This window comes from Heterocephalus glaber, unplaced genomic scaffold, assembly GCF_053883595.1.
Source record: "Heterocephalus glaber isolate CG9 unplaced genomic scaffold, H.glaber_assembly_v1.0 deba00001572, whole genome shotgun sequence".
Lineage (NCBI taxonomy): Eukaryota > Metazoa > Chordata > Mammalia > Rodentia > Bathyergidae > Heterocephalus > Heterocephalus glaber.
In genome coordinates, this window is record NW_028258357.1 from 11,550,158 (window position 1) to 11,574,442 (window position 24,285).

Genomic DNA, 24,285 nt, shown 5'->3' on the forward strand with positions numbered 1-24,285 from the left:
TGAATCATTAATCTATGTGGTTTAATTTTTAGTACATTGAGATCCTTTCCCAACAGCATGAGTGGGTGTTTATTGAATTCTGAAAGCTTGGGAGATAGAAGATTGGCGACTCTTTTATGTAATGATCATATATTGATCTAGTTCTAGTCTTCTAGAGAATTCAGAGAAGACTCGCCATGGACAAATTTGCTGTTAACTTTTGACCCCAGATCTACAAAGGGCCAGCTTTTCAAAGAGAGCCTCCCGGGAGCCCAGCCATTCACTGATTTCCTGAAACAAACCTGTGAGCCTTCTTACAACTGCTGCACAGAGGATGACAGAGGAAAAATGGCTTGTGGTAGCTCACATGGCAGTTGAGGCTGGAAAGGAAAACAGATCTATTTACTCCAAAGCTTGAGCCCTTCCTACCTCTTTGCAGACCAGCTTCCAAAGCCCTGCTGTATTTAAATTTTTTCCAGCTCAGCAGTGAGTCATGTTGGCAGTTACTATTACCTTGACTTGGATGTAGTTATTATTCTTGTTGTTCCAATATTTAAAACACTGGCCAATAAATAACACTTAGTGACCTTTAAGTCCTATTGACCATGAATAACCTCCTACCAGTGGTCAGCTACCTGGGTCCAGATGACTGATCAGGACACCGAAAGCTGTATGCCAACTCCACAGAGGAGGAGGAAGAAGGCTAAAGGGACAGAAGGAAAAGCAAGGACTAGAAAGAATTCTGATGTAACTATTATGCAGATTTCCATGCTAACTTACTGAATTTCTTTAACATTGTCACTGCCTAGGACTTGGATAATTCTCTAATGTAGAAACATAATAGAGTTCCTGGGAGTGTACAGGTGTGAAAGTACCTGTAACTCTGGCCCTCTGCTCAGTCATTTGTTTGTCAAGAGAATGAGGAACTGGCCCCTCCACAAGCAGCCAGGAGTTCAGGACATGAAGAGATCAAATGGACCTGAGCTAATCGATGGTCAGAATGGGCCTTTTCATTTTCCAGAAAACTGGTACCACTCTCCATAACAGCAACCAGAAATTACCAATCTCAAAACAAAACTAGTTACCGCCACATTTTCACCAAATAGAAGTTCTTTCTGGTAGTACTTGTTACAGCTAAGCTGGATTGTCAACTTAATTGATTTCAGAGCCACTCAAGAGATTAGTAAAACTCACTTCTAGGTGTGCCTGGGTGGATTATGCAGGCATAACCTTGGTCCTTGATCCCTGGTCCTTTCCACTCTGGCACTCTTCCTCTGCTCTGCTTCCTGGACAGCATGAGCTAAGCAGCTTTCATCCACCATGCTTTCCTACCATGATGTTTCCATTTTGGAGCCAACCAACCATGGACTGAACCCCCTGAAACCATAAGCCAAATAAACCTCTCCAGGTTTAAATTGCAGATGTCAGATAATTTGCCTCAGTCTGGAAAACTGACTGTAATCTGTATCTCCCTTCCTCTAATCTCCCAAAAAGGTATTTCATGCATTCTAGTTTGAGATGTGAAGTTCTTTGACGCTCGAGTCTTCAGCTCAAAATGCTAAAGAAAACCTAACATTAAGGACTTCAGAATTCTTTTGTAACTAAGAATTGAATTGACTTTCATTATTATCGAAATAGTTCCATAAACAACTTTGGTCTAAAATCCAGTACCTGTTCATTTCAGTCGACTGTAAGATCAGGTGAGAGTCAAGGAGAAATATAAGAGATCACAAATTTCCCCAAATCACTATCACAACATTGTCTTAATAATGCTAGAACATTGCATTCCTCCTCTTTACAGATAAGGGTAAATCTAAGAGACTATTAATTGACAGAGGGAATACATCAGTGTGGTGCCCTTATCTCTTTAAGGTGAAGGTAAATAATTATATGCTATAAAAGCCTGTACTGATTATTGTATTCTCCATAGAACTACAAACATAGTGGAAGCACTGTATTCAGCACAGCACTATGAATGATAATCAACAGCAGTTTCATGTGGAAAACTACAAAATAAAAGAACTATCATCAGTCATTTCCACGAATCAAGTTGTCAAATGAGAGGCTCAGCTTTGCATGAGAAGGGCTTAACTGGGAGGTAAATGTATATGTATGAATCCCAGAAAACTCCTCAAGTCTTGAGAGACAAGGAAGCTAGGGAGACCTGAATTTTTCTTTTTAAACATAAAAGTCATTTTTTTCTGAAATATGGAGTTTGGTAAAATCTAAAGACTTTTGCCAAATATTTCAATTTTCCTAGAAGGCATATCTCAATGTATAATTTAAACTTTGAGAGGAGGGGCTTTGCTTTCTTTCTTCATGCATCCCTGGAATGTACCAAAATACTTAACCATGTACATAAAAGCAGAGCGTAAGGAGTACTTGATGTACATTTGATTATTTTAAAATGGAATAATCAAAAGGTGGTTAGCAATGTCACTTCCAAGAAGTCTTTTAAATCACTAAGTTTTAAAGACTTTTTTGTTTGAGTCTGGACAGGATATGAAGTAGATAGTAAATCTATCTCAATATGCTATTTAGATGGGAAGGCTGGAATCACATATATTAATTATCTTCAAAATATAAAGGATGCTAATTTGAGCTTGGCTGTACCTATCTCCTTTAAAGAACTAGAAGTTTTCCTCTGGAATTTCAGACTCCTTTTCCTCACCTTAGTCTCCTCATTTATTACAGATTCCATGGGCTGCCCCTCCTCTCTGAAGATGCAGCAACCTGCTTGTCATTCTCCTTTGGGAAAGGACAAAGGTGCAGTAGCGGAAGAGCTGCTCTCCAGTGTTGAAGCTGAGCAACCTCAGTGTGGTCCAGAGAACAGTAACCCAGACAGTGTCTCCTGGAAGCTTCTGGAAACTGGTCCTCTTAGCCCCATGCAAAAGGTGGAGTCATCTGGCCCAGAAGTGCAGCCCCAAGGCTGTGGGCCCTCTCCTCAGCGCCCACTGAGCCTGTCCAAGAAGCACTGCGAAAACCAGGGGACCCTTCTGCAGTTTGACCGGCAGGCCCCTGGCCGCATTTCCACCTCTCCTACTCTGAGGAGGTTAAGGGGCAGTGGCAGGGGGACTTCGTTCTCACTGTCTCAGCAAGATGCCTTGGAAGTGCCCATTTGGGGAAGCTGGAGAGCCCTTGCAGGCTCCCCAGGTCACCTCCCCAAGAGTCCACTTGGAAGCCCAAAGGATTCTCCACACTCCCTGTATCCCTTGAGACCCCGCTCAGGACATGCAGACCCTAAGGGGGCCCTCAACACCGACTCCATGGAATCCCAAACCAGGTCTCCCGATGAGGACCCCCTTCCAGTGATTCGGCCCATCAATGAGCCATCTCTTCACCAGCCCTCTCTTCCAGCACAAGAAGACCATGGACTGCCCAGCCCCACCCCACAGCACCCAAATCCTCAGGTAACCCAGCCCTAAGTCTCTTGTCTTGCATTTGGTGGACCACAAAGCAAATAAGTCTCAGGGTTGCTCCTTTCCCCTAAAGGCCATAGGATCCTGTGATATAAAATGGCACAGGATGACATGGCTGAGAAGGCAGGCCCTTCCTTTAGGAAGTACTCTCAAGTAAAGGAAATTCAGCATTTGAGGGAAGAAAAATGGAGGTCTAGCCTAATTCACTTTCTGCCATATCCTTGAAGACACTTTAAGGTATGAATGGTCTGTCGGGCATTGTGTAGCAACAACGACCCTCTTGCAAATACATGCTACTTGTAGAAAACCAGTGTGACTAATTTTAAAGAGGGAAAAGAGCCAACTGCTCAAATTTCTTATTTCTCTTTCTTCAAAAAGAAATAATAATCTAGACCATTTTATCCAGGAAAGTTCATTGTTTGCACTCTCAAGATATCTGCTTTGGAATTTTGGATGGGTTTAAGCAAGACTAATACAAATATTTTGAAATCTATTTCAGGGAGAAGAATCACATCGCTCCAGGTATGTATGCACTGATAATCTCCAGTGTGATGCCATATGTTGACCGTTTACTATTACATCTGTGTTTCTGTTCTGACACAGCAAACCTAATGGAGGGCTAATTAGTGCTCTTTGTTCACCACTCAAGTCCCTCTTCCCCTCATGAGTGTGAGAGTCTTCATTTCAGAAGTCTCCTTTCAGAGCATAACATTTTTCCAGGCCTTTTGGGAACAGGTAATGACAGCCACTTGAACTCGTGGTTTTCATTCTGAATTGTCAATCTTTGGCCCTGTGGTTTGATTAACATCCATTTAGTAATAAGTTTTGTGTGGTAAAGAAAATGGGAAGGCCAGAACACTTCAATAGCTTTTCAAAGAGAAATTCAAAGAACAATGATAAAAGGAACAAGATGTCCTGTTTAAATCTTGTCTGATGTTTAAAATGTCTTTTATGACAGCCTATGCTCTTATCTAGAAATTAAGTGGATTGTGTCACTTTGGAAACCAGCTCTGAACTTTCTGCTTGACCCCTAGCTGAGACAGCAGATTTGCCTCATCTCCTAGGAAGGAAGTGTTTCTATGGCATAAAGGGAAAGATCCTTGTCCAATTTAATCCACCTGATTTAGGGGATCAGCAAGATAACCGTTATTTCATTTGGATAGTCACAGAGAAGTCACAGGGAAAGTGGTCACTGGGCCTCAATTACTGGGCCTCAGTCCTCAAGCCACAGTTTGCTGTTCATAAGAATATGGGTGATATCCACATAAACAGTCATTGTTGACTTTGACTCTCCTTCACTTAAATGTATGAATAAAGGTAGAGAAGATTACAAAGCCACAAGCAAATGCAAATTATTGTGCATAGTGTATCAGTTAGCAATTGCTACATAACAAACATCCCAAAACTCTTGAAGCAACAACCTGCTATTGTATTTTATAAATCTATGTGTCCCCTCAGGCTCACCTGATCTAGATTGGGCTCAGATGGGTAGTTCTTCTCTTCCTATCCCTCATGTTTTTCCTGGGACCAAAAGGCTGCCCAGAGCCTTTTCTCTCAGTGAAAACCAAGGTTCAAGAGTGCAAGTGGAAACATGAGTGGTCTCCTGGAGCCTGTGCTCTGAGTGTTGTCTGGTTTTATTGGTTAAAGCAAGTCACATGGTGGAACTCAGGGTCACAGAATTTGGGTGTCACCAACAGCAGGGGAGCACTGAAATATTGTGTGGCAAAGCATGGGGGCACAAGCTTGGTGGAGAGTGGAACCCCTGGCACAGAACTTCCATAGGTGTGAGATGGACTAAAACTCTATAAGGCTATGTATATAATACAGACGTGTCAAAGAAAGAGGAACAGAGTGTCAGAAAGAGATGGTGTCGGTTAGAGTCAGATCGTGCAGGTCAAATAGGATTTTTAGGACTCCTGTTTCCTTCACTAATAGCAAGCATCATGGACTGATATGGTCAGATGGATGCCATGGGATTTAGACGAAAGTAGACTCAAACCAAACGGATGCAAGTATGGGGAGTTGGCAGGCTAGGCTATGATAGAGGCAGAGGAGCTAAAAAGAGGCATCTCAGCATAATGGGCACTGAGGAGAAACAGTCACCCAAATCTTGCTGGGGGCATGAAGGGAAGGACATGGACAAGAACCACTGCTAAGATCAATGTTTCTATCCCTTGAACTGTTTAAGTTGAAGGAAGTACTCTTTTTCTTGTTGTCATTCCCTCTCGCCCTCTATAGTATGTGCATGAACTCAAACTCCAAATCTTCCTCTTCTGTACTCCAAAATATGCCCCTGGGAAAGAACCTTTACAAGACATTATTACTCCAGTGTGGAGGGCTTTGGCCTCAGCAACATCTACTCTTCTCTGTTGAAGTAGAGACCTACAGTTTTCCTTTTGCGTTTCCCTGCACCCTATAAGTGGCTCTACCATAAGATGAAAAATAGTATTCATCTGCTTCTAGAATGAAAACCTTCCCAAGGACAGAGACTACTTATTTATCTCTGAAGCTCCAGCTGTAGCACCAAGCTAGACTCTACTTCCAAAAGTATTTATTGACGGAAAAGATGAGCAATCAAAGAAAGACACGAGGGCTGGCAGAACGCTTAGATTAAGGTGTCCTTTAACCATTCCCAGTGTATTTGCATTTCTGCCAAGGGCAAGACGAGTACCCAAGCAGTAAGGCTGTGTTGTTGAGGTTTTAAACATCAGGAAGTGAGTGAGGGAGATTTTGTGGGTAGCAATGCCTTCCTAGTATGCCTTAAACTCTGCATTCACAGAAAGCTGCCTTGCTCACCTAACTGTCAGCTCAGCTCTGAAGCAGAGAAGGAAAATATACATATTAGATTTCAATGAGAATAAAACCTAACCTTCGGTGCTCAAAAGGAAATAGGAAGAAATTAAATATATCCAAATTAGCAAATGAGGAAGTATTAGCATGAAAACCAAATGACAATGTATTTTGAAAGTCTCTCTTGAGAAAGAACCCAAATAAAATATCAATGCAACTTGTCACATCCATCTGGGGTGACCATTTGTGGGCAGCAGAGCACCAAGATACAACCTGCTGAAGTCAAACAGCTGAGTTCAAATCCTGCCTCCACTTCCTGGCATCATGGTCTTGGGAACTCCCTGAATGGCTGGAAATGGATATTTGCATCCAAGAAGTGGAGATACAAATAGCATTCATCTCATAAAGCCTTTTGTACTGTTTAAAAAGTGAAGTACAAATAGTATCTAGTATTATTTTTTAGAGACACCATCTGTTCATTCATTCATTCATTCATTCAGAACTTCCCCTATCAAAGTTACTGGTTTCTAAGATATTCAGAGTTAAATGTTTGATCACAGAAAGCTCATCTGACATGTCCCACCATTAAGCTGAATACAATATTACACTTTCCACAGGTTTTTATTTAAAACCTGTGATGTATGTAGCACTGTCTGAAAACTCCTGGAAATACAAGAAAGGGAGAAGACTCTCAACAAACTTTTAAAAAGCCTGTTGGGATGGTATTAACTAGAGGCTCATGGGCAGTATATTGCTGATTCCTCAGAAGAGAAGGCTGTGGCCTCAGAGAACCAACAAGTATGGGTGTGGCTGGAGGGAACCTCTGCTTCCATGAGCTTCAGGATCTCTGGAATGCAAGTTCCAGGAAAGCCAGAGTGTTCGTTAAGGTATTCCCACTGCTTAGACAGTTTCTTGCACATAGCAGGTATTCAATAAATGTCTAAGGAAGAAAAAAGGAAATGGAGCCAGGCATGGTGGTGCATGCCTGTTATACTCGGGCTCTGAAAAGACACAAGTTTGAGCCCAGTCTGGATAACTGAGAGAGACACTGTCTCTAAATTTAAAAAGGGCTGAGGGTGTAGCTTAGTGGGAAAGGCCTGGGTTCAATCCCCAGTACTACACAAAAAAAGGAAATGGATTATTAGCTAGGTTTGGACATGCCTTGTTGGAGAAAATGAATGATTTGTATGACTCTTTCCCCTTTTTGTAAAAAATATTTTCTCCTCCAAGTTCTTACATGTTTTCCTCCAGCTTTCATCTTTCTTATTGTCTTGTGCTCTTGAATATATCTGAGGGCTGTGGAAATTTGTACAATGGTTGTTTGAGCCCATTAAGTAATATTTTGACTCCTGTCCAAAAGACATAGTAACCTAGAAAGAGGGTAGAGCTCCAGCTACAAGTGTGTTCAAAGCCCCACAAGCCACAGGACAAAGTATTTTGCACATATGGGTGACTCCCAAGCAGTGTCTCTATTTGGATTCAAATGGGTGTACTAGACACACATATTTCAGGGGTTTGCTCCACACTTGTGAAACAGCCAGGTGTGAGGTTCTTGGCCGTAAACAATGAAGGACTCCTCCTCATCCTTTCTGCCTTCTGGACTACATTTCCATCAAATGGAACATTATAGTAAGAAGTTGACCTAGAAACTATAGTCAAACATAGAAAAGTATGTTATTCTCAAACTTCTGAGACTCCCAATAAAAAATATATCCTACATTTAACCAAAAAAGCCATAGTTCCATGATTGGTATCAGAGTTGTCATTACTCTCCTACTAATAAGAGTATTTTTCAAAGCTTGTTATTGTTTCTTAATTTGTTCCTCCTATGTAGTCAACCCATCATTAGAAGCTAACATTCAAAACTCCACTATATTTCTTGCATAAAGTAAACCCTGATTCTTAATATAGAATATCTACTTTTTCTGGTCACCCAGTAGCTGAAAAGTCCCTGCTAGAAAAGGCTACATTCTATGAAATTTTGCTCTCTGGCAAGAATTATAATTTCGGAGGAATACAGCCTAATAATTTGGAGAAAACACTGGGCAACATTTGTAGCAGAGGAAAGACAAATGTCTGCATATAGTGGCTTCAATAAGATTTTTATTCCATTAAGAAACACATATCACCTTAGGGAAGTTGCTACTTACTCCCTATATTCTCTAACATTTTTCACTGTTGTCCCTTAAAAATTGTACCTGGTGCCAGAGATTTAGCTCAGTGGTTCTGCCGCCTGCCTTGAAAGTGTGAGGTCCCAAGTTCAATCCCTGGTACCAAAAAATAAATAAATAAATAAATTGTACCTGGTAATTTAAGGCCAGCAGTCCTTAGTTTAAATCAGCTGTAGAGAAGAAATCTTTTTAAAATGTGAATGATCTATGAGTCACATTTCTAAAGAGGGAACTCTGAATTATTCATCCTCAAGCATTTCTGCCAAGATAAAACATCATCACGTAAGCCCTACACCACCCACTGGCCAATGAAGGAGGAGACCAGAGTGGTCCTCCATGGTGAGCCTGTCCTGAGGGATGGAAAAGATCTCACTTGACACACTCATTTGCCACATAGGGAATTGGGGCCCAAAGAACAAAGATGCCAAGGTCACTCATGATGGAGGTCACCGCTGGGAATCCAGACCTAAGTCCAGGACTTTTGCCACTCAATAGAATAACCCCAGGATTAGTTTCCTGTGGCTGCTACAATGAATCAGCATAAGCTGGGTGGCTTGAAAAAAAAAAAAGTAGAAATTTATCCTTTCTCAGTTCTGGAAGCCAGCAATGTAAAATCATATGGGCTACACGCCCTCTGGAGGCTCTAGGGAAAAACTCTCCTTGCTCCTTTATCCAGGCATTGCATGGCTTGTGGCTGTTCCACCTCAGTCTTGGCCTGTCTTCACGTGGCCTTCTGTCCTTTCTGAGTCTCAACAGAATTGTCTTTTCTCAAGACACTCATCAATGAACCTCTTCTCACCCCAATCCTTTGTTTCATTACATCTGCTCAGAACCTTCTTACAAGTAAGGCTCCAGGTTTCAGAATGTGGGCATTATCCCTTGGGCAGAGGGCCTTTCAACTCACCACATGCCTGTTTTTATTAAAGTTGACTCCAATTTGGAAACCAGGCACTAATTTAGAACCAACACTGTGCTTGGCAGTGATTGGCAGTATCTTTTTCTCTTTGTCCTGTTTACAAATCTTTCTAGAGTCAGACCTGCCTATTGGAGTTCTGAATTCTGCCTCTGGCACTCACTAAAACAATGTGCCCTTAAGTGACCTCTTCACTCAGCTTTCTCAGCTTCAATATCCTCCATCTAAACTGAGAGTAGGAATTTCTACTTCCTAGGATGCTTGTGAAAATCAATGTGATAATGTTTAAAATATGTAAGATGCTTAGGGCCATGTCTAGGAAAAATCGGAGCTCGGTGTATGTCAGCTAATTTTAAATTAGAATAATATTCACCAAGACCAATCTATAGCTTATGAAACATATGCATTTGGGGTGCGGTGAGACACATTTCCTGCAGCTAGCAACTCTTCCAGCACCAAATTTTAGGGCCCCAGCCTCATTGCTGAGTGTTGACTCATGGGTGGGACCTGCTGGGTGGTGAAGGGAATTCCCGAGATTCTCTGAATTGCTGCTGCCCCAGCCCACACCGTGGATCTGCCAGTCTGCAGCAGAGGACAGAATACGGAGACGTTCTGGTACCAGAAAGGAGACAAAGTAATTCCAGCCACCATGGGACTGGTCCCTTCGGATCTGACCAGCGTGGGGCATCGCACCTCGGGGTTAGTGTAAGTGTGGCTGTATTTTGGCTTCTGAGTGGGGCTGGGGTTGGCCAAGGCAAAGGGGTCAACTCCAGAGGGCTGCAAGGCGTGGGTGAGGCACTCTGCAATACAGTCTCCTGAGTCCAGAAATTTGTCCTAAAGCAAAATAATAATCAAGGATCAAGCAAAAAACACCAAAAAGAATGCATTTCTCAGAAATATTCACGTTTTTCCAAACCAGTGAAGGGCAGAATAGTTATATCGTCACATGCTTACATAGTGGCAATGGGTTGCCAGCAATACTCCAAAGGTTTTGCAGTTATTATTTGTTTATTTCCTCATTTAGTCTCCTTATAAGGAAACCAGATATCTGAAAATACCATTTCCTGCCCTTTTCACACAGGACACCGTCACCCAATGCAGACACCGCTTTGTTTGTTGCTGTGCAACCTGGATTCGTTACAGTTACTTTCAGTGGGTAATCAATCCAGAACTGAGCACATGATCCTGCATGCATGCCACTTTTTAGAAGAAGCAACCCTAACGTTTAGGACAGCACAAATAAGACACCAATCTGGAAACAACACACAGCTCCAACAGACCTAAAGTCAGAGCCACGTAGACCTCATTATAACTATTTGTGTTAGTATCATCAATCCAATGTCTGACCAGCTCCAGGTGAGAGGCCAGGATGCTTTTCAGAGTGCCCGGAAATCCAATCACTGCCAGGCATGAATGATGTAAGGACATGTTTTCTGTACCATTTATCTCTTCATATGACTGGGTGCAGTTATTCTTTCTAATTGCTTTCCTAGGTGTCTATAACATTACAACTGTGATTCTTGATATTGTTTATTAACCCATGCTGCCTTTTGATGAACAAAAATATTTCATGTCTACAGAGATCCTATTGTGCCCTTCAGCGACATTTCTACCTCCTCATAAAGAGCCTCACTGGGTTTTTGCCCATCAAAGTCAAAAGACAAGGTCATGGCTCAACCCTTGTGCAAGTCAGGTGTCTTCCCTCTTTTCCATATGTGCAAATGCAATTCCAATCATGACCTATGTCATCCCAAATGGATGCTTTATGTTCAAAGCTGTCCCAGACAAGGGAAAAGTGGGTTGGGTAATTTAACCACCTATAATGAAACAGAGAGAAGGTGGGGAGGATCACATTGTGTTCTGCTTTTGTGTATGCATATAACTATTCATCTGTGATCCAGAATGTGGAACCAAATTCACTTGAGGACTGTCAGTATTTTATGCTATAGGTTATGTCTATTTATGAAAACCTGCATTATGTCAGATTCTATGCTAAGAGATTGGATCCTGTGATATATAAGACCCAGGAGGAGCTTTGAATGAAGTCATTAGAAGAACAGGGTTAGGGGGAGGAGAAGGAGAGGAGAGAGGGTTGACCCTTCTTAAATGGATCAGAATAGACTTCTGGACGAAGAACATCTAGGCTGGAACTCAGCGATGAATCAATTTGCCAGGCAGATTAAGCAGAGCTAGGAAGGCAGATGGGCTCTACCTGAGCTAAGGCATGGAGGCGTGAAGTATGGAGTGGTTAAAGAACAATGCGAAGCTCACTATTACTGGAGTACACATTCTGCAGGAGTGCATGTTGGGAAACACTAGTGATCATGGGTTTGATTATTGTTCCATTTACTTCACAAATGTTTGCTGAGCCCTTACTAAATGGAGATTTAGCATTTCCAGCTAAGGCACCTACAAGTGAAACACTGCTGTGTGTGGAGAACTGCAATCCACCCCCTATTTCTGGAAAATAAATTGCAAAGTAAAGACCACAGAAGGCATAAGTATATTGTTTAAAATGACTTGAGGTGGGAAAGAATGAAGAGCTACTGAAGTGTCTTAAGCCTCAGGGGAACAGGGTCAGACTTAAATTTTGAGTAACACATTTAATGATTTTGCATAGGGTGGAATTGAGCAGATAAAGCTAAAGGTGAAGAACCAAGAGGTGGTTGTGTTGGTACAGACAAGAGATCCAGGAAATTAGCAGCCACTTCTGTGTGACCAGTGGAAGGAGGGGGGCCTGCCTGAACCCCTGATCTGAGCTCTCACCTCTCCGCTCTTGAGCACAGGTTCTACGAGCACAGGCGGAGTTCCGTGGTGTTGAACTTACCCGGGCTTGAGGTGTTCCCCGGGGACCTCCTGGTGTCTGATGGAGCTGCTGATTACCTGTGCCACCCACTTCTGCTGCTGAATTCAGGTCCTGTTCATTATATGTCTGCTATGGGTCAGAGATGGTCGTAAGTGAGAGAGATTTTCTAAATATTTAATAACTAGGAGGACACTACACCAGTGTGTTGGAACCAATGCCTTACCAACTGGAACAGGCACAAGGCATGAATGATCGGAACCAGCTGACTACCAGTCTTGGTGGTAGGCGTTCTGTTTACAGAGATGAATGAGGAATGGGTCTCCCCCTAAATGACCTCTTGTAAGATTATTTATCCCAAGTCCAGGACCCAGGACAGGTGCTCCAGTGATGGCCACCATTTTGGATCAGAGAGTCTTTGCTGGCTGGTGGGCAGCTTTTCTGTAATCTTTGTGTCTTATCTTTCACTCACTCCTGGTCTTCAGTGTCACACTGATGTCCTCCAGCCATGATGGTCATGTGGAGGAGGCCAAGGGGCTCAGGGCACATGAATGTCTGACAGAGAGGTAACCCTAAGGTGGATCCTCAACTGTGAAGAAAAAGAGCAACTATGGTACGTAGGTGCTTTCCTCACGATGCCTAGGGGAGGTAAATTGCAGGCTTTGAGACCCAAAATGAGACGTAAATTTTATCCATGTTGGTGGATAAACTGATTGTTCTTAGTCGGGTCCATTTTACCAAAGAATTCTTATTCAGAAATCCAGTAAGACCTGTGTCTAAGGCATTGCTAAGAGAATTGGACACCTGGCAAAACCATCAAGCCCAGTTCTTATTCACAAATCTGCAAAGTCCTATTCTTGGTGTCAGCCACTTGTCTCAGAGGGGTGGAATCTAACTCTGAATGGTAGCAAGTAGTTCTTCTCACCAGCCCAAATCCACCCTCACTCTCTGGGACGATGTACTTTCTGCATGTGGAACCCAGAGGCCACCAGGAAGTACAGCACAAAGAGCAAGTTTATAACTCTTCCATCACTATAGATCTCTTTCCCATCTACTGTCTTATGTGATACAACATATAAGAACAAACAGCTATTGCCTCCTAAGATACAACAAACCCAAGTGAACAAGCTAAGGGGGGCTACATGATCTGCTTGAGGACGTGCCCTGCAGAAGGCCAAGCTAGTTCCAAGTCCATCGTAACCCCAGCATAGGTTAGTCTGTGTTTCATGACACTTCACAAATGTTCTAAATCTATTAACCAAAGGCTGGTCTCACACCAGCAGCCTCAGCATCCCCTGAGAAGTTGTCAGAGATGCACATTCTTGGCCCTATGCCAACCCTTCTGAATCAGCAACTCTGAGGGTGGTGTCTTCCAATCCATTTTATAACAATCCCTGCAGGTGATTCTGATGCCACCTGAAGTTTAACAGCCACCATTCTAAGGAGCAAAGTTGCACTCCAGTGCGATGCTTCCATGTTAGACCAGCTATTTTTAAGCTGGGTGCCTAGCATCACGGTAGACACTGCGTAGCTCACTGTGCCCTCTTCTCGAGTTCAGAACAGAGGTCTGGTGTTTCCGATGCCTGCAGCAGTGCCTCTCTTGACGTGGGTATGAAACTCCTGCAGATACTGTTGCAAGAGACATTTTGATTTAGCAAACATACTTAAGATAGATAATGAACGACTGTCTATCCAATACTCATTAAAATCTTCTTCTGAATATTTGTAAAGTACCCCCTAAGCTCCAAAATTGTCCTCAAAGTTAGAAAACCAGAAGGGAGAAACTTGCCAAGGACAAGACAAGTTCAATTAGATGTGATAATTTACTACCAATCATTTGAAGGCTGAGTGTGTGAATCTGATTTGGCCCTAAGGGTGATTCCACCTACTGTCCCCTTTACAAAGCCAATGAGAGGATAACCCCTTGGACTAATTAGGACCTGTCCAAGGTTACAGTTGATAAAGTCCTTACACACCTCCTTTGCAGTCAGTGCCGCTCACATAATTACTTCCGTCTGACTGAAGCACTATGTTTATGGTCTCAGTGAATCCAACAGAAAGACACCTCCAGCACCACCATTTGTACACTGAGTGGCCAGAGTTTCTCCTATAACCTAAGAGATGATTCCCAGCTGTGTTTTCATTTTACTAACATAAACAACACACAATTTTTTAAAAAAGAATGTAATCTCTTTACTTCTTGGTCATCAAAAAATATGTGAGTAGGGCCGGGGATTTAGCTCAGTGGTTCCACCGCCTGCCTCGAAAGCACAAGGATCTGAGTTCCATCCCCAGTACAAAAAAAAAAAATGTGAGCAGCTCCTAAGAACCAAGTAGGACAGTGGCAGTGACATGTGCTGTTGTTCCCTATTTTAGGGGTCTGCAGAACCACATCCGGACTGGGCCAATGCAAGCTCCAGGCCTGAGCGTGGTCAGGTTCCTGACGTTACATGTGGGCGGGGGGGGTTATGGTAGGATGAAGTCAAAATAAAGAGCCAGTCCTTTCTGCCCAAAGTGCTTTGATTCTGTCTTAAATGAATTACTCCGCATCATCGTTGCTTTATAGATTTCTCCCCAAGTGACGAGGAAAAGAACACTAAGCCTACCCCAGTGCAGAAGCAGACCAGCATTTCCTCAGGCAGCAGAAGATGCCCAACCTTATGACATGGTGCCACTCATTCATCAGCAAAAATGTACTGATTCTGTGCATTTTCTAGAGGAGGAGAATTAAAGCAGGAGGAATTCTGCTTGGCTTATTTTCAAAAAGGGGATTTCATAAAGCTCTGCAATGATCTGTCACCAGTTAGTTACTCTAAGTAATGGTATATTTTGTTTCACCCACCAGAATCCAAAAAGCCAAGATGGCCTTTCTCCAAGAGAGGAGTGGTAAGTGTTGCACATTGTAATTTTTGTTTATAATTAAGCCTCCAGTAGCTAAGAAAGTAAGAAATGGCTGAAGAGCCTCTTCATTCTGCTTTATCTTTGCATAAAGGCAGACGGCACGTGAAATCTAAGCGACATCATCACAGCCATAGTACTGACTACAGAACATGCCAAATGGTGCCATTTGGTACAGCAGAACAGTGCTAATTGCCGGTGATTAATGAGTTCTACAAAACAAGCAAAGCAATTCCAACACAGCAATGCTTAACAGCACTACGCTTATAGCTTAATGCAACTCATTAAGCAGCTCACTCAATGAGGAAAACTTGAATAAGTGTGTGGCCCAAGTTGCAGGCAGCGCCATGTATTTTGGGAACATTGAAAAATTAATGAGATGTTACAGAAACAGATTCTACAGATACATGTCCACTTCTGGGAAAGTCAGTTGGACAAGTCCTAGCAGGGTTTTAAAATTCATTCTCGGTTCCATCAATTATTGAAGAGTAATAAATCTAGACCAGTGCTCTCCAGGAGTCTTCACTACCTAGGACAAGGGTGGTCTAGGCTGAGCAAGCCTTTCCGGCTGGCTCGCTCAAGGTAGAGGGGGGACTGTTCGTGGTCACAGTCGGGCTCTGTGCTCCTGTTCTGTGGAGGAAGCAGAACTGATGTGTGTGCTCCTGAAAGACAGTTCCAAAGCCTACACACTGCAGCCAGTGGGGGCAGTAGCGCCCTGTGGGAAGCTACTGTCCCTTGGTCAGTTCAAACCATGGGCTTCCCTCATGATCTCTCCCATCAGAGACAGCCACTGACAACTGCAACAGTTCTGTGGACACAGATATCTTGGAAACTTGAAGTCCAGTAGCTAAATTAAAAGTCCTCCAAAGTTCTAATCTTAGCTGCTTCGCTGAATGCTTCATGACCTTGGCCAAATGAATGAACTCCCTCAGCTTCAGAGCTTTTCCGGTAGAAGGCGGGAAGTTCTAATGGCAGCCTCCCAGGAAGTTGTGATGACTAAATCCTAATACACATGAAGTTTCCCCCAGACCTGGGCACTCATAAACATTCAATCAATACTGTCATATTACTAGTAGCACCTGTAGTGTTTTTAAAATTGGAGTTTGGAAAAACTACTTATTCTCATAGCCACTTACATGATTGACTTTCACATTATTTTTTTCTCCATTTAGTTTATCGGTACATTTTAAGTGTACAATACAGTTACATTCATCATTGGGATCTTGTACCTTTACATGATGTATCTTGGTTCTTATTGTTTTCCCCATTCCCCTGCCCTTCCTTCACCTCCTCCACCCTTCCCTATTTACAGAGACTTTGTTTCCATTTTTTCCTTTTCTCATATTTTTTCTTTTCCCTTCTTTCCTTTCCCCTTCCCCTCCCACTTCCTCTATTCCTTTAAATATTTTCTTCCTATTTCACAATATCAATTATACATTTTGATTCTTATTTACACTTTTAGTTTTTCACACCAGAGAAACTATTCGGTATTTACATGTGTGTCCTATTTATTTCACTTAAGAGTATTGCCTCAATGTGCATCCACTTAGTTATAAATGTCTCTAGTTTATCATTCTTTATGGCTGAGTAGTACTCCATTTTATTAAAAAACCACATCTTCTTTATCCAGTCTCCAGGTGATGAGCAATTGGGCTGTTTCCAAGCTTTAGCTATTACAAACTGTGCTGCTATGAACATGGGTGCACATATATCACTGTGGTATGATTCTTTTAATTCTTTGGGGAAGATCCCCAGCAGGGGAATAGCGGGGTCAAATGGGATTTCCAGTCCTAGTTCTTTGAGGTATCTCCATACTGATTTCCACACTGGTTGCACCAGTCTACACTCCCACCAGCAGTGGAGCAGGGTTCCTCTTTCCCCACAGCCCCTCCAGCATTGGTTATTGGTTGATTTCATGATAGCAGCCATTCTTTCTGGAGTGAAGTGGAATCTCAGCATTGTTTTCATCTGCATCTCTCCAATGACCAGTGATGTTGAACATTTTTTCATGTATTTATTTGCTATTTCTACTTCTTTGTGTGAGAAATGTTTGTTCATTTCAGATGCCCATTTTTGGATTGGGTCTTTAAATTTGGGAGGTCTGATCTTTTTAAGTTCTTTATAGATTTGAGATAATAGACCTTTGTCTGAGGAAGAGCAGGTGAAGATTTTTTCCCACATTGTGGGTTGTCTCTTCACACTGCTGGTGGTTTCTCTTGCTGTGCAGAAGCCTTTTAGTAAGAAGAGATCCCACTTGTTGATTGTTTGTGCTAGTTCATGAGCAACTGAGGTTTTGTTCATAAAATCTTTTCCTACACTGATGTCTTCAAGGGTTCTACCTAACCTCTGTTCCAACTGGTTCAGAGTTTCTATTTTAATATTTAGATCTTTAATCCATTTCGATTTTAGTTTAGTGCATGGTGAGAGATATAGGTCTAGTTTTAATCTTTGGCAAGTTGAAGCCCAAGTTTTCCAGCACCATTTATTAAAGAGGCTATCTTTCCTCCAGTGAGGGTGTTTGGCTCCTTTATTGAAGATGAGGTAGCTGAGTATGTCTGGAGTCTCTGCATCTTCTAATCTATTCCATTGATCCTTGGGTCTGTTTCTTTGCCAGTACCATGCTGTTTTTATCACAGTAGCTTTGTAGTACAGTTTCAAGTTGTTAATTGTAATACCCCCGGCCATGACTCTGTTGCCTAGAATTGCTTTTGCTATTCTAGGTCTCTTCTGGTTCCAAATGAATTTTTGGATTGTTTTCTCTAGTTCAGTGAAGTATATTGTTTGAATTTCAATCAGGATTGCATTGAATCTGTATAGCAGTTTTGGAAGTATGGCCATTTTCATTATATTGGTTCTTCCTACCCAAGAATAGGGGATGTCTTTCCATTTTCTTATATCCTCTTTGATCTCTTTTTTCAGATTGCTGTAGTTCTCAATGTAGAGGGCTTTTGCTTCCTTCGTTAGATTGATTCCTAAATATTTCATTTTTTTGGATGCTATTGTGAAAGGAATTGTTTCCCTAATTTCTCTCTCAGTGAGTCTGTTATTTGTGTACAAGAAGGTTACTGATTTTTGAGTTTTGACCTTGTATCTAGCTACTCTACTGAATCTGTCAATTAAAAGTCTAGAAGTCTTTTGGAAGAATTTTTTGGGTCTTCTATATAGAGTATCATCTCATCAGCAAATAATGACAGTTTAACTTCTTCCTTTCCTATTTTATTCCTTTTATTTCTTTCTCTTGTCTAATTGCTGTGGCTAATGTTTCCAAAACTATATTGAACAAGAGTGGTGATAGTGGACATCCTTGTCTTGTTCCTGATTTTAATGTCTCACATTATTTTTTTCAAAAATGAAATTTGCATGGAACACAGTCTAAACAATATGAACTCCAAATCATAGGTTGTTAGGAACATGGTGACATCATTGTCACGAGGGCTGTTGTCCATCAGTTATTCAGAGACTGTGACTCTGTCCTGGTGGGTCTGAGATGGGCCAGCCCCTCCTGGGCATCTTCTTCCCCATGGGGGCTAGTTCTAGTCCTGACACTAGTCCTTCCTGAGATCCCAGGAGAGGTTCACTTTCCCTCAACCTTTCCAAGGGCTCCTCCAAGAAAGGGAGCTCTAGGGATGCCTGGGAAATCAAGTGTGCTTTCTAAAGGGAGGAACTTAGCAGAAGGAGAGAAGAACTTAGCCAAGGGAGGAATATCCTATAAGCTATCGATAGAGATCTATTATTTGCCCCATAAAGAAGCAACTTACTCCAATGTGTGTGTTGGGTGACTGTATGTGTCAAGTTCTGGGCTGAAGATATAAGACACCAATTGAGAAGGTCAGAATGAAATATACATTGGGGATGAAATGTGCTAAATGGTTTCTACTCTGAATTGGGAGACAGTGGTGGAGACACACCAAGAAAGAATGCTCCAGGGCCTTATATAAAATGGTGTAGTGTTTGCATATAGCCTAGATACCCTCCTTACAATCATCTCTACTTGTAATATGTAACACTATGTCAGTGGTACTCAAAAGGTTGTTCTACTGTATTATTTAGGGAATAATGACAAGAAAAAGAGTCTGTATATGTTCAGCACAGGCATAATTGTTTTTGACTGATTTTGATCTTTGCCAGGTTGATTCCATGGATTGAAGCCTGTGGATACAGAGGGCTCCCTCTGTAATGAAATGACATCATATTTTCAGGAAAAATTCTCTGCAAGGAAGGAAGGAAGGAAGGAAGGAAATTTCATTTCTTTAAGACCCCATTTTCCCAGGGACTCAGTATTTGGTTCCCTTAAAATGGATATATCTGCTTCCTTTACCTTCTTAGCCTTACTTATCAAGTAATTCATATGTTTTTAAATGATAATCCACACACACTTCTAAATTGCAACATATTTCCCAATCTATTACAGACTTTTCTGGTTTGTGCCTTCCTTCCTTCCTTCCTTCCTTCCTTCTTTCTCTCTTTCCTTTCTTGCTAATGATCAGTATTAGTAATAAAGGGTGTGGGTGTGTGTGTGTGTGCTGCCACAGCACTGGGCACCATTTCCGTTTACATTGTTTACATGTGTCTTCTTTTGTGTAGGTCATAGCTTACACATCGGTGTGTAAATTCTTGCACTCTAACAAGATAGGTCACATTAACCCTGTTTAACAAATGGGGAGATGGGTTCAGAGAGGCTGGATCGTTTGCCTGCCATCACACAGCTGAGGAGCAGCAGTTCCCGCTATTTGTCCCCAGCAGTCCTGGCCAGTCTGGCTGTGAGTCTGCCCTAGCCCCGACCTTGTACCACTCCACTGTCCCCATAATCAGACCGGATATTCCTCCCTCCTTTCTGTCATCAGAACTGGAATGTTTCAATGCTCTTCACCAATTCAATACCATCTCTTTGTCAATTGCTCCAAAATGTATCTATGAAAGCTGAGCCTTCCAGTTCACTGCAGTGCAGTCACCAGCTCCCGCTGCAGTGCCATTCCACTTACCTCCTCCTTACCAGGACCAGCCTGGGCTCCTCACTCTTACTCATCCCCACACCCTCTCAGAGTCCCTTCAAATAGTCTCACTGCCTTTCCTGGCCAATGTCACATGGTGGAAGAAACAAGGCCCTACATGGGTCTGTGACTTTGAGGAGTTAATGTGACCCCTGGCAGAAGTGTCTCCTCCTTCCACACTTTGACCAGCGGCTTGTCCAACCCGAGGAAAGCCACCAGGAGGGCCCTCCAGAGGACAGCATTGGTGCCTGCTTTCCCACTTTCCTGCTGCCATTGTCCTACCTTCTGTCTTTTCCAACAGGCTGCTAGTTTTTTATTGCTACAACATGCAGTCACTATGGTTTCAGACATCAACAAAAGACATAAGTCTCAATTACCGTAGGAGGTCTCCAACTGGCTCCAAGATTGCTTTGCTACTATGGAGGCTAAAGAGTCTATAAAAAGTTTCCTCTGTCTGTGCTACAGGTGACCAGAGATCAGCATAGTGGGAAGCCCAGGAAGGGTCTCCACTGGGACTCTCTGGGCCCTCCCCAGGACAGCTTGCACCTTCTTCTGCTCATTAACAAAACGCTGGTTCACTTGCACCAAACCTGATGGAGCTACGCCAGCATCATGCATCCTCAGCAACAGAACAAGCTGAAAAATTATTTGTGATAAACATTCCACTGAAACGCAGCCAAGGTGGCTTTTAGAAAGCCAGACCTGTTGTTATTGGATAGCTTCTTCCTAGTTTGGTTGGTAACTTGAACTCCGAGTGGGTGTTTCAGGATGTGCAGTAAAACACTGATGAATCCATCCCAAATTGCTCACAATATAAGTTGCAGAAGGATGTGTAAAGATGATAGCATTTAAACATTAATTACAAATATTATCAGAAAAATGTTTACAATGGTTTTCTGAGAGTCTGGATTATGAGTGGCTTTAATTTTTATTGTTTTTGTTTGTTTCTCAATTTTTTGCAATGATAGTATAATATCTGTCATCAGATTTTAAAAACACATATTATTAAGGATAAAGACAATAACATAAATAATTGGGTAGTTCCTTTCCAAGAAAGCTGGAGTTTCTAGAATGTTCTGGTACTCTAGCAGGGAATTACAATGTTGGGCAAGTCTCGTTAGCACTGTGGGCTTTATTTAATCAGCCACTTAGTGAGAGGTTTAACTAATGTCTGAGGGATTTTCTTGTGCTGATATTCTGGAGTCCACAGTTTGGAAAACTGAAGGAGGTAATCACTCCACGGGGCGGGTGCTAGACTTGGAGCCCAACTATTTGCTCTGTGCCCATTCTGTGCATCAGAGTTGTTTGTTTGTTTATTTGTTCTTAGTAAGATGAGAGGTTTGGGGTACACACCTTCATGAGCCTTGTCCTCCCTCTCTGACATGCTGTGGTCCTGGGGTTTGGACTGGCTTGGAAATGGTCTTGGAACAGTTCGTGCCATAAAGTGGCCGGGTCTGTGAGTGGTTTGAAATCGTGTCATTAAACAATTCATGCCGTTTCTAATGATCTTTAAGCAGGGCAAAGACAAACACAAGTACATAACGGATCTGGAAAACTGCCTCTCTTCAGTGAAGATCAGAGACTTCGGGGTCTATGAGTTTTGCAGCCTAAAGGTACTGTATAGTTTACTAAGCGGTTTGTTGACTGTGGAACATAGCTTTTCCTTTTTCTTGTGGTGCTTATTTGTTTCTGTGGGTCTTTATTTTAAATTGTCCTATGATTGCCTGCTTCATAATAACAGCCAGGTGCAGGGAAAGAACCTTGCCAGGGCTGGGCAGGACAGAGAGCCCTGGGAAAAGCCACCTTCTGTGAAACGAGGTAATGGCTAGAAGAGCACTTTGCAGGCCACAAAGCCCTACAGAAATGTTAATACTGCCGAGCAGCTCATAATGACATTTCTATCCGTAACAATCCCCATCTATGGTGATCTCATAAAATGATATGGCCTAATGACACTGTAATTAGAGTTTGTGTAAGTACCCACTGTGATGGTTACACAACTCTGAAACCTGCTAGCAGTGTGTATCTCAGACCACATCCCCATCGTTAAGGGACAATTGGGTACATTCACCAGCCCTCAATTTCCTCATGTGAAAAGCACATAATTTTGGATAAAATATTTCCAAGGTCTCCTTGAGTGCCAACACTTTTATATCATGAGTCATCAGTAGTTAATTTCAACAAGCTTTTGACAGAGGAACTTGGAATCAGACTTTCCAGTTCTAAGTGTAAAGTTCCTTGAGCCCTAAACTAGACTAGAAGGACTCATGAAATTGTCAAGCATAATTCCATGTGACATCAGTTTGAATTTCTTTTCAATTTAAAGCCTCCTCGTGCTTTGCTTTGGGAGGGACTGGCAGTTCTGAGCCACGGGAGCTGTGGTTTGGGTGGCTGGGGGGAGGGGTGCTGCCCACAGGGAGCCCAGGATTCCTGCCAGGTTGGAAGCCAAAGCACACAGTAGACGGGCAAGCCACTGAAGTGGAAACGTTCTGTTCTCTCTTTTCTCCTCGTGTGCAGGATAAGACCTGGAATGAAGTCATGGAAACACATCAAAAAGTCCCTACTGATCAATTAGACTTAAGAAAGCAGCAAGAGGCTGTGTGGGAACTTTTCACGAGTGAATGCACTTATTTCTTGGACCATTTATTAGTTCTGAAGATGGTAATGCTGGTTTTCATTTTTGTGCAACATGCAAAACAGTAATTTGGTTCTTTAGGGACTTCTTTTTCTCTTCCATGCCAAAAAAGAAAGTTTGGGGATTTTTTTCCCCCCTTTATGAGGATCTTGAAGAAATTTTTATCTGTATTTTTTATGTATCGACTACTTGTCTCTTAATTCCTTTCTTAAGTATAGCCTGTCAGGGTTGGATGAGATCTTCCAGGCTTAATGAACTCCTCTGCTTTCCGTCTGCTGTCTGAACGTCCTCTGCCTCCCTCTCATCTGTATTTCCGAGCTCCTGCATCTGGGCCCTCAAGCCACCCTCAAGGCAGCCCGGTCCCACCTTGGTCACTTCCCCTGCAGGAGCTCTGCTCCCTCAGGAACCAAGCCAGGTGAATGCTTAACAAGTGCAGCCACAGATCTCTGGGGCTGCCATGCATGCCTGATGCGGTGCAGTTGGATCATAGAGTAGCATATTTGTGATGTCCTTGTATAAACAGGGCTCTGCCGCCTTGGTCCGGGAAGCTCAGGGCCGAGAATCCCTTGTAGGATAATCACAGAGAAAGGGAAGGAAGGCAGCAGCTTCCTTCTTAGACTGCAAGGTGGCTCACAAGGTGCCCTTAATATGTCCATAATACTTTTGTTATGTTTTTCAATTTTCATTTTTATTAGTATGTTTGCAGTGCATAATGATTACATTCATCATGGGGAGCTGGGATGTGTGCATAACACATCTGCATTCTTTTTTCATCCCCTTTCCCTCCCGCTAACTCTTGGTCCCCTTCCCATTTGAGAAAGATCTATCTCTTTACTTCCGATAATCCATCTTTTATTTTGTCCTTTATTTATAATTTGGGTGTCTCATGTATAAGAAACTATATGACATTTAAGCTTATGTGTCTGATTTATTTCACTTCACATTATGATCGCAAGTTCCTTTTGATTCCAAGATGCTCACAGCTAAAACTCATTGTTGGGGAAGACCTGACCCTACTCCCTGGATCTACCTCTGACCTGCATATGACCTTCAGAAAGTCCAGTCCTCCATACCCTAAACAGACCAGAGGTTGGGCGGCATGTTCTGTTAGGGTCCATGTTTTAGTCCATTTTGGATCGCAGTAAGAGAATACCACAGCATTTGTAAAGAAAAGAGATTAGTGTTCATGGTTTGGAAAGCTAATTTCAAGATGATGAGGACCTTCCTGCTACATCATAACACTGTGGAAAGCACCATATGCAAAAGAGGTCACAAAAAGAGTCATGAAGGGCTGACCTCACTTTTATAACAAGCCTAGTTTGGAGATAATGAGCTACTCCCATGTTAATGGCATTAACCCACTCGTGACCTCATTACCTCTCAGTAGGTCCCACCTTCAACCTCTTGCTTTGGAGATTGGGTTCCCAACACCTGCATTTTGACAGGACACATTCAAGCTACAGCGATGCAGATAGCAAATATTTTAGGCTCAGCGGACCATGTGATCTTTGTTGAAACTCTGCCATTACAGTACAAAATCAGTCATAGATAATACATAAAGGGCTGTGTATGACTATGTCACTATAAAACATAAGTTACAAAACTAGGTGGCAATGAAGATTTACAGCCCGCAGGCTGTAGTTTGACAATCCCTGTACTAAACTATAAAAAGGGAAGGATAAACAC

At 42.4% G+C, this 24,285-nt stretch overlaps 1 protein-coding gene across 6 annotated transcripts in view; it reads left to right on the top strand.

Moving 5' to 3' along the window:
• Plekhg7 (pleckstrin homology and RhoGEF domain containing G7) overlaps positions 1-24,285 on the top strand; it is a 57,315-nt gene that overhangs the window by 2,499 nt on the left and 30,531 nt on the right. For 4 of the 6 annotated variants that reach the window (XM_021258476.2, XM_021258478.2, XM_021258480.2 and 1 more), the window contains 6 exons: positions 2,674-3,389; positions 3,898-3,920; positions 12,059-12,186; positions 14,921-14,961; positions 21,479-21,577; positions 22,482-22,625. In XM_021258476.2, the coding sequence (XP_021114135.1) occupies positions 2,674-3,389; positions 3,898-3,920; positions 12,059-12,186; positions 14,921-14,961; positions 21,479-21,577; positions 22,482-22,625 (1,151 nt within the window). Of the gene's footprint in view, positions 1-1,753; positions 2,078-2,673; positions 3,390-3,897; positions 3,921-12,058; positions 12,187-14,920; positions 14,962-21,478; positions 21,578-22,481; positions 22,626-24,285 lie in introns of those variants that run through there. The other 2 variants (XM_021258481.2, XM_021258477.2) reach the window with 2 other exon arrangements.